Here is an 11,597-nt window from a genome sequence, read left to right on the forward strand (position 1 = left end):
TAATTTATAGTATGAATGCATGTTGGCTTTCTTGCCATCTCAGATTCCAGGTAATGAAAGATTTGATATAAAAACATCTTTGTAAAACCATAAACAAGTTAACAATACCTTATAATATTAAGATCAAATCTAATTCTTAACAGTCATTTTGAAGTTTGAACCCAAAATCATCAGTCGATGCATAACCACTATTTTTTGATCCAATTAACTATCGAAGTACGTTAGGGTTTTTAGAAAGAAATAAAAAGATGTATTTTGTGGAAAATAATTCCCATTGTCAAATAAAATTGAATTCTATTTTACCTATCACTGCTACACTCTAATTATCTATCCACTTGCTGCTTAAATTACAACATTTCTTTCTTTCTTTCTTTCAAAGGCGACAATGTCCTCTTATCTTGCTGCTCGAAGCATATTGTTTGGATCAAATTTATTTAGTTTGCTTGAATTTATTTTCTTAAACGAGCCAAAAGCCTAAACACAAAAAGTTTACAAATGCATTCATAATTAATAATGTTAATCTTGTTTATTGAATATTTCCAAAAACAGCAAAAATGAAAGAAAAGATGGAGATAAAAAATGTTCTAGATATTCACTCAAGGGAAATCTTAGCTTTTATCCATAATAAATAAATAAAAATATTATAGACATTCTAACTCATAAATCACAATCAGATATTGAAATATGTGTTTGGTAATACTGTAACATGATACTTTGGTCAAATATTTTTCAATTAAAAATATATTAAAATGATATTTTTTTGGATATTTTTTTGGGATAATTACAAAAAACCTCTATACTTTTGTCTGTTTTTCATTTTCATTGTAAGATTTAATTTGCTAAAATCCAAAAAGATACCCATCCTTTCAACAAAATCAACAAATGTTTTGAATCAACAATTATAAGAATTGTGTTAATATATTCAATTCAAAACTTAAATATATAATATAAATTCATAAAAATAATTCAAATAAACATTGAATGTAAATCGATGATCTTCCTTTGAGCAATGCAACAATATAACAACAACAACAACAATAATAAAAAAAAAATGATTTAATTTGGAAATTATATATGCATTAATTTGATGCATTTACAATCTTTGGATATGAAAAAAACTAAAAGCACATTTTAATTACCAACAATTATGCTCATTAATCACAAAACAACTAATTAATAATTGAGTATGAAATGTCTTATAGCTATGAACTTCAATTTACCATAAATAAACAACATCATCATGATATTTATATAAGCATTGAAAATAATGGGTAAATTTAAAAAATGAAAAAACATTGATACAAGTCAAAAACTTATTTGTCTTAAGGATTTGAAACACTCTAGTTATTCAAACAAATCATTCATAACATAAATTTAAAATTGTAAATATAATACCCATACAAAAAATATTTAACATATATTATAAATATTTCATGTTCTTAACTTTAATTTTATTATGCTCAACACATAAATAATAATTATTTTCATGTTAGAAATATGAATAAAATCCTAATCATTGCAAAGACTAATGCATGAGCTTTTTAGAAAAAAAAAAATTTATCAGTTAATTTTATTTCTTTGTTTTTTTTTTTTTGTATTCTTCATTATAAAGCTTTTCTAGTTTTTTTTTATCCTATTTTAATAAAATATTTATTTTATAGTTTAATTTTCCTATTCAATACTATTGGGGTTTTCTAGTTTTTTTTTTTTTTTTTTTTTTTTTTTTGTATACTAAAGATTGTCTTAGCCTTTTAGCAAATGGATACATGAATGAATAAAATTAAGTATTTGGAGAGTCTTTCTATATTTATAGTGTTCTTATTTTTTTAGAATTTTGACTTATAATAAACCCCTACCCTTTGTTTTTTGTCTACGTTAGACTCTATCCTTGTACAAATGCTCTTTATCAACAGTTTAGTTTGGATAAATAAATAAAAGTATGAAAGCCTAATAGAGAAAAATTGTTCTAGATATAATGGTTAGGTTTTCAAACCTTTATCCTAACCAACCATTCCCTTACCATAATTTTAGTTCTAGTACAAACTAGTCTAGTGGCTTGCTATGTTGAGGACCTAGAACAAAATCTTAGTAATAAAAAGGATTGTCAAAAGATCATAAATGTGTTTCAAAAACATTATAAAAACTCATGATTTCAGGTTATACTGAATTAAATAAGCTCGTCTTATCTAACGATATTATATGTATCTAATGAAGAAATAAAAAAGAGTGCTCATTATAAGAAAAAAAAAACATTAAAGATACTTTTGATCTAATTGAACGATGCATGAAGAAAAGAAAATAAAAATGACACAAGTAAATCCAAGTGCACTTGCCGAACATGAAACATGTTCATGAGGCCATGATAATTTTTAAAAGAAACTAGAAAAAAAAAAGATAAAATGTAAAGTGTCGAGGGTATAATTTTTTTATAAAAAATCAATGTAAAAAAAGAAGAAAAAGAAAACCAGTATCATTTAATTTAACCTTTCAAATCTATGAACTCAATGATAAGTTCGGTGTAATCCAACTGGAAAAAACAACAACCCTCAATTCCTAATTAACTAACCTAAGGTTATAAGAAACAAAATTGAAAATAAATCAATTGGACAAAAAACTAAAAAAAAAGTATTATAAAAAAATGATGACCAAATGTTGTAGCTAATGAAGTTGTTTATACAACAATTTAGTTAAGAAGGATTCTTACTTATTTGAACTAGAAACCTTTAAAATCTAGGGTCATTTTATGTGATAATATGTTAACCATAGCCATGACTAAGAACTTGATTTTTCATGCAAGTTCAAAGAATATTGAATTGCATTATCATTTTATTCATGAAATGATTAATAAGAAGGAGCTTTATGTGGACTTCATCAATACAGGTGATCAACCAAGAAATGTTTTCATCAAAACTATATCTTCAAAAACATTTCAGCAATTCAAGAAGTTTATAAAAATTACAAGTTAAGAGGGAGAGTTAAAAAGTAATTTGTATTTTTCTATGTATATATTAATTATTTTCAGTCAAAAGTGTTTATGGCTTTTAATTAATATCCTAGAAAAATAAAAATCGTTCTTGTGAAGGATTGTATCTTTTATACTAATACTAGATTACATGTCACCACTTGAATATAAATAATTTCAATGCAAATAATCTTTGAAGATTCCAATAACGTCATCTCAAAAAATTACACTAATCTAGAAGAATAACTCGTCTGCTCAATATGAACCTTTTGCTTTATAGTCATGTTGAATAAGAGAATAATTAATTAGTTTAATCATATAATAAATCTAGAAGAATAACCATAGTTAGATAAGTTATTATTACTTTCCCAAATGGTTCTTTCATTTCACAAAGAATAATCGGAGGCTTGTAGTTAATAGACAATAATTTTTATAAAAAATAATAAAAAATATTAATTTATATTCTTTTGTAATGGGTTTTTAAACACATGGTTGTAATTACATCAAGAATAAATATATGATTTTAGATCCGTGGGATTAGTCGAAATGTTTTAAACTAACCCGAACATTTTCACATAAAAAAAGATAAATAACTAGGGGAATCTAAGTTTTTTTATGATCAACTTCTTTGATCCTAAATTTCGGGTATCCTTTATTATTAATATTTAAGTGTTATAATTATAGTTTGCTTATACTCTGGAATTACTGGTTAAATTGTAGAACTTCATTGAATGATTTATTTATAGTGTTCAACTTTGAAATTCAAAGTGTTTTTTTAAAAGAATCCTAAGACAATCTTCTAAGCATTTTCTTTAATCCTAGTGTTGTCAAGTGGGTTATTTTAGTTGATAAAATATCAAAGTTAGACAAATTAATATTAACATTTGACTAGAAATTAAAATAATTACACAAGTATTTTTTTTTAAATGATGCTTTTAATGTCAAGAAATAATATAAATTAATCATTTTATAATATATTTAATTAATAATTTGCTTGTTCAATTTGTTTTTTCCAATTTAAATATAGTCCTAAACAAAGTTTTTTCTTTTTATAAAAAATAACAACAACATATAAGTCATATATAAAGTCATGTACTAATATAATTTAAATAGCACAAACTCTATAATTGATGGTTAAAGAGCGTTTGGAAATGTGGTTGTACTGTATTTTTAAAAAAATTTATTTTGTTTTTGCTAATTTTTTTTAATGTTTTAGATTGTTTTGATACGCTGATCTTAAAAATAATTTTAAAAAAATAAAAAAAATATTATTTTAATGCATTTCAGCATGAAAAGTACTTTAAAAAAAACAATCACAGTTATATTTTCAAACATGCCCTGAACAATGACATATACTTGGTAGCCTCCCTGCTCTACATTTACCAAAATCTCAAAATAGTTTTGGTGATGAAATTGGATATGTTTTATTTTAAAAAAGGGGATTAATGGATAAGGTAGGGTATTATGTTTCTTTACTTCAAAAGTTCAAAATTTTAAACTAACATCTAAAAAATAATTTGATCATATTAACATATAAACAAATTGAAACACATTTTATCATCTAACATTCAAGATTACTATGAAATTCTAAAAGGATAATATTTAGCTTTTTATATAAAAAAATAAATCATTCATTCTAACAAAAAAACATAAACACAAATTCTATAAAAAAAAAAAATTGAGTTTTGAAATTTTTATTTTTTATAAAATTATTTTTTTAATTATAACCTAAATTAAATGTCCGATGATTTAACACAGATTAACTCAAAATAATAAATCATATCTCCGTCTACATATTTTACAAAAAGAAAATTTACCGCTCATTATTTAAATTAAAGTCGCATAATATACATAAAATCCTTTTTTTCATGATTAATTGTTTAAACTCACATATCTCAATTTATAGTGGCACAATATAAAGGATGAGAGTTTAGGATATAATTAAAAAAAAAAAACTAAAACGGCTAGGAAACACTGTAACATGTGAGTGAATTCATTGTGGATTCAAACAGTATTTTTTGTTATAATCTCGTTATTCTCTCCTTTCTTCTCGCGTGATTTGATGCTCTCATTGGCTTTCTACTCTGCACTTGCAACTTGATCGAAGCTTCAAGTTTTAGTGAGTTGATGTGATTAATTGCTATTTGGAGGGGCTGGCTGCAGCTATATATATATATATATATATATATATATATATATATATATATATATATATATATATATATATATATATATATATATTAAAAAACAATTGTTTAAGGGGATTCATGATATGCGTACATATATATCATTATAGCTTTAAATCTTTAGTATTTGAACCTTCTAAAAATATGAGTTTCATTTTCGAGCAACAACAATGGAAGATACAAAAAGAATCTAAAGGAAATAAAAATATTTTTATTTTCTTAATATTAAATATAAGAAAAACTAGATTGTATTTATTTGTAAAACATAAATTTTCATTAATTTAAAGGAAATAAAAATATTTTTATTTTCTTAATATTATGAAAAACTAGATTGTATTTATTATAATATATACTAAAACTGCTCTGTGTTTTACTGTGCATTGCATAGTGCAGTTCACGGTGAAACGTTGAGCTATATATTTTTTAGTTTTTAATTTTTTTTTAATTTTTTCCTGTTTTTATTTATTTATTCATGTTTTTATTTTTTTTTTTGTTTTTATGCCTTTATGGGTTTTTTTTGTGTTTTTTTCTTTTCATGATTTTTTTTGTTTAATTTAATTTGTTAATATTACTTTTTTTATTTAGTTATTAGAATTTCATGACATGAATCCCGGGGTTTGAACGAGTTAACCTATAATTTTTTTTTCCTTTTTAATTAGTTTTTTTTTTCGTTTAGTTTAATTTGTTAATGTTAAATTGATTTCTATTTAATTATCAAACTTTCATTACACGTATCCCGGGCTTGACGGGTTAACCCAGTCAATTCAGGGTTAACCCGTCATTATTTTTTCTATTTTATTATCAAACTTTCATGACGTCAATCCCATGTTTGACAAGTTAACCTAGTTTAAAGGGTTAACCCAGTTAATTTAATTTTTTTCTTTTTCTTCATTTGTTTTTTTTCCTAATGTTTTTTTTTTGTTTTTTTAATTAATCTATTTAATTATCACACTTTTATAGCACGTCCTTACAACCAGGCCCACATCTAAGGCTCTTGGATTCGGTGTTGCAACCAGACTCACTTAAACTTGAGTCATGCAAGTTTAATAATATTATTAATATTATAAATAATACTCTTGGGTGAAGCGTTGCAACTAGACCAAAGATTCTTGGGTATATCTTTGCAGAAAGACCTAACACTCTTAGATCTTAGTCTTTTTTTTTATATATATTTTTTATGCAAGAAAAAAAAAAAACATTAACCCATTACGTATGCCTTTTTATTTTTTTTCTTTTTTTTTTAAGCCTTTTATTGTGGACTGCATAGTGTAGTCTTAGTTTTTTTTTTGTTTTTTAATTATTTTTTTTAATTTAGTTTCTTAATATTAAATTTTTTCTATTTAATTATCACACTTTCATGACACAGATCCCAGGTTTGATAGGTTAACACAGTTATTTAGATTTTTTTTTCTTTTTTTCATTAGTTTTTTTCTTCATGTAGGTTTTTTTTTTCTTTGCTTTTTCCTTTTTAATTAATATTTTTTTATTTAATTTAATTCATTAATATTAAATATTTTTTCTATTTAATTAACACACTTTTATGACACGACTCCCAAGTTTGACGGGTTAACCTGATTTGACGAGTTAACCCAATTGATTCAGATTTTGTTTTTTTTTTCCTCATTAGTTTTGTTCTTTTGATTTCATTTTTTAATATTGTATGCAATCCACAGTTAAAAAGCTTATGCCTTTTTATTTTCTTTTTATGCCTTTCACTATGGATTGCACAATGCAGTCCACGGTGAAAAGGCTGATGTCTTTTTTTTAAAAAAAAATTAATTTTTTTATTTACTTTGGTGATATTAAATTTTTTTCTATTTAGTTATCATACTTTCAGGACATGGATCTCAAGTTTGACGAGTTAAACCCAATTAATTTAGATTTTTTTTCCTTTTTCTTTATTAGTCTTTTTTCTTCTTATAAGTTTTTTTTTATTTTTATTTAATTTAGTTCATCAATATTAATTTTTTTCTATTTAGTTATCGGTTGATGCCTTTAGTTTTTTTTTCTTTTTGTCTTTTTGTTGTTTTTATGCCTTTGATTGTGGACATTGCAGTCTACAGTGAAAAGGCTGAAGCCTTTTGTTTGTTTTTTTTTCTTTTTAATTAATTTTTTTGTTTAATTTAGTTTGTTAATATTCAATTTTTTTTTTTCTATTTAGTTATCAAATTTTCATGACACGGATTCCAAATTTGACGGGTTAACCTGGTTTGATGGGTCATTCCAGTTAATTCTGGGTCAACCTGTCAATTTTTTTTATATTTAGTTATTAAACTTTCACGATACGAATCCAAGGTTTAACAGGTTAAGCTGGTTTGAAAGGTTAACCCAGTTAATTCATATATTTTTTTCTTTTTCTTCATTAGTTTTTTTTCTTCATGTTGGTTTTTTTCTTTGTTTTTTTTTTCTTTTTTAATTAATTTATTTAATTATCACACTTTTATGACTCAACCTTGCAACCATACTTACATCCAAGACTACTGAGTCTGGAATTAAAGTCAAACCCACTTAAACTTGAGTCAGACAAATTTAATGTTATTATTAATATTATAAATATTACTATTGGGTTAGGCGTTGTAGTTAAATTCAAGACTTTTAGGTATAATTTTATAAAAAAACCTAACACTTTTAAAATCTTAACTTTTATTTATATTTTTTATATAAAAAATATTAACCCGCGACATCGCGCGGGTCATGTAACTAGTTCATCACTCAATGGAATCCACAGAAGAGATAAAGAAGAAGCAGAAACAAGCTTATCAAGTCTAACTTGATTTTAACTTCAACAAATTCTCCAGTATCTACAATGATGAAACGCTCTTATTTGTACTTGGAACAATCCCTCCAAGCAAGGAAAACAACAAAACCTACACTCCTATGTCTAAAGACGAAGTTTAAACTAGCTAGCTTCCAGTAGGTGATAGAATCTTCAAGGTAGCAGATTTTTCAACATAAAATCCTTCTCCATTTGCACCTAGTCAAAGTTGTGGATATTGTATCAGGAAAAATCGAAGCTACTTCGTTGACTATGGAGGCGCTTCCACATGCATGTGACCTTCAAATAACAACGCCAAAAGCTTGAAGTTAATGCTGGGGAGAGATTTCGGATTTCCTGACAGCCTGCACACTTGAGAGTAAACCATAGCTCTCTCTAGGAATCTCCAATTCATGCAACCGTTTGAAGCGGTAGAGACAAGAAACATTTATCTTTCTACTGTTATATGATTTGTTATGTGGTTTGCTGGGAATCAATACAGTTTTGCTTTTGAACTTGTCATTAGTTAGGATAATCCTCTGTTTTGGGACATGTTGTTTAAGAACCCTTTGAGCCCTTAACCATCTCTTAGCATTTTTCCAAGCAAACTGCATCTGGATCTTTGGGATTCTGGGTCTGCCCCAGAGTCAGAATTCCTGACAATACTAAAAAAACACAACAAATATCATCGCAAGTTCCCATTTATTTAGTTTCAGCTGCAAAATTCAATGGATGATTATTTTTCTTCATGTTCCCGCTCGTATTTCACAGTGAAAGTAAATTCATCGATGATGGAGGCCTGATTCTCGTGGTTATTTCTCAGTAAAGTCACATGGAGGATTCAATCTTGTTAGCCGGCGAAAATCCTGTTATTTCAAATTTCTTATTTGAAATCACATGGAGGGATCTCTTCCAAAGACTGAGGGATCATCAATGCGGCTCAAAATACGTTTCCTTTGTGTAATGATAGCGTGTGCGTTGACAATTCGGCATCTTTTCTTTGGGAGCCACCAGGAGTGGATGTTCGGTCTCGTATATAAGTTCTTGGTCGGGATGTCTTTGGATAACACCGAACTCTGTTGACCTCTTGTTTCATCCGTGGAAGGCCTTTTGCGTGCTGTTCTATCGCCTGGACCCATAGATTAAAAGTGGACTAATCCAGAAGATCAGAGCTACAACATCGTGGGCGAAGCCTACTCCAGGTATAGATAGAGCAGGGGAGTTTATAGCTTGGCTATGATTGCTGCTACTTTCATCTTTGCTGTCAATTTTTCTGCACTTTGCCCTCAACTTTCTTGGTGGTGACAATCTCTTTCAATATTAATAAATTTTATCGATTCCCCAGAAAAAGAAAAAAAGAAAAAAAAGGGCGCTCGCGGACACCGATGAGCACCCATAAAATTAAGCCCAGGTATCAGATTCACATCAAGGTAGTCATTCTCTACCATTGAACAAGTTATTAACTCAATCCTGAGTTCTTCCTCAAGTTCATACACGTTGCAAAGCCAACAGAAAATGTTGAAAAATTTGAAGTTGTCTTGGACTCACTTCCCATGTTGAAAGAAAACCAAAGCTTTGAGGTAATACAGATAAGCAGTTCTCAGTTTTCCTTTGCTTCATGAGACACGACATGCATACGAGTTAAAGATGTATCAGTGCCGCGAAAAAACATTTCCGAAAAGAAGTATAAACGGGATTAAATACTATAAAAGATCAACCAAAGTAAGTGCAAAGACATGATAAAAAAAGACTTCAATCAAAAGTTTGATCACTTCAGGATCGCCATTTCTCTTTCAATGACAGAATGCCCACTACAGTGACTGGTCATGGGCAAACCACGCCTTCTAGCATAAGAACATCCTTTAACAAATTCAAGACTGTACTTGATTGAACTGGCATTTTCATCACAATAACCTTCATAAACTTCAGAAAAGTGTTAGATCTTTTAAAGAAACAGACTTGACCTCTTGAACTACTGTAATGATTGATTCAGTCACCCTTTTCTGTTGGGTCTTCCGAACCTCTCGTCAAAGACAGTGGAATCTCAGTTAAGCCCGTATTGGTCCTGTTGACAAGTTGTTCATCGTCATGAAATAGCAATAAACATGGAAATGATTAATAAAGGTAAGGCAAGGAAATTTACTCTGCCAAGACCAGTAACTCCTGCAAAACTTTCTACTTTTAAGGTGGTCTAGAAATGTGGCCATGACTGGAGTAAACTTGCAAGCATAATGACAGAAACTTAAATCATATGCCAAAACTATGATTCTCAGGTGATGAAAGTATTACCACCACCTTGGATTTGACAGGGTGAATGAGTTTTAATCATATATTCTTGTCTCAAGATGCGAATAACAATAGAATTTGATATTAACAGTAGTCTCGGATCACTAATCTGAAAGTAAGAAACTCTCAAGTACCTTGAGTGGGAAGTCAAACCTGAGCAAGGAATTATGGGACTCAACATTTTGGAAGAAAGCAAAATGTCTAAACTTGCCTAGAGTGCATCAATTTTAACAAACAGTAAATTTAAGTCACTGTTTTGACTAGAATTCGCAAAGGATTACCTCAGCACTTGTTCTTCTCCTGCAGCAATATGGTGGAGTGAAACGAAACTTGGATTGTATGCAATCGCATGGGTATCCTGCATATTTTCATATGTGATAACACGCCCCCAAGACCCATTGTTATATATGTTGTAACATTCCACTGATTCTCCATCGAGTAAAATTAAGATTTTCCCTCTTCGCAAGAGAATTAACGGTTCATAAGAAATAAAATGGTGATAATCGGGTTTAAACAGAATCTGTTTGGACCAAGACTCTTGGACACCATACTCGTTCATAACCCATACGTGAATTTCATAAGGAGCATCCCACTTACGTACAGTCACAGACAAACAATCTCTTAAAACCCCCAACCTTGTGAATCCATCCAAATTTCCATCACAGATAGGAGGTGCCGGCAATCTCTTGAACTGCTCACTTTCAAAGTCAAAAGAGCAGATACACTCCAAACTTGTTTCATAACGGGCCCAGTGGATGCAACCATGCAGAGAGGTATTAAAATCCAGTCTTCCAATGCTGAAACCATTTCCTACGCTTCTCCAATGTCCTGTCTTAATTGTGTATATTTCAGCCTTAGGGCACCTATGCTGATCATTTTGATAAAAAGTCCTCAGCACTTTGTATTGATTGCCAGTGGCACTACATCCAAGAGCAAAGTAGTTGCCATACAAACATGTTTTATGATCATCCACATGGATTTCGATGTACTCACATAAAATTGGATTGCAAACATGAATAACATTGCGGAGTTCACCTCCTGATAAGCAAAGCAGTCCATTACAAGAATTCATCAACTCAATATTTGCTGTGGCTGGTAAGTTGGTTTCAGGAACAAGCTCCATTCCCCCAACCTTGAAAGTTCTATCAGTTTCCTCATGAATCTGGAATAAATGGAATAAACTCGATATGCCTCCTTCAGGCAAGGCTTTGATCAAGATTCCAGGGAGAGATCTTGAGAGGTAGGAGTCGGCAAAGTCTTTATCTGAAATTAAGCGAAGCCAAGTCTTGCAAACGCACCTGAAGCTCAAGACTGTCTTCCAGTGAAATCTTGATAGTATGTCAATCATCACATCCGCTGAGAGCTTGGTGACTATGGTGTTTGGCACTTCTTCTTTCGTATCATCCAT

The 11,597-nt window shown here is 28.9% G+C and overlaps 1 protein-coding gene across 1 annotated transcript; it reads right to left on the reverse strand.

The window, feature by feature from the left end:
* Positions 1-9,671: 9,671 nt before the first annotated feature.
* Positions 9,672-11,597, reverse strand: LOC118038215 (putative F-box protein At3g10430). The gene is made up of 4 exons (XM_035044537.1): positions 10,758-11,597; positions 10,471-10,547; positions 9,901-9,968; positions 9,672-9,817 (listed from the first exon to the last, which is right to left on the reverse strand). Exons 1-4 carry the CDS (start codon positions 11,595-11,597, stop codon positions 9,672-9,674), a joined length of 1,131 nt encoding a protein of 376 aa, XP_034900428.1.

Source organism: Populus alba, chromosome 1 (genome assembly GCF_005239225.2).
Source record: "Populus alba chromosome 1, ASM523922v2, whole genome shotgun sequence".
NCBI lineage: Eukaryota > Viridiplantae > Streptophyta > Magnoliopsida > Malpighiales > Salicaceae > Populus > Populus alba.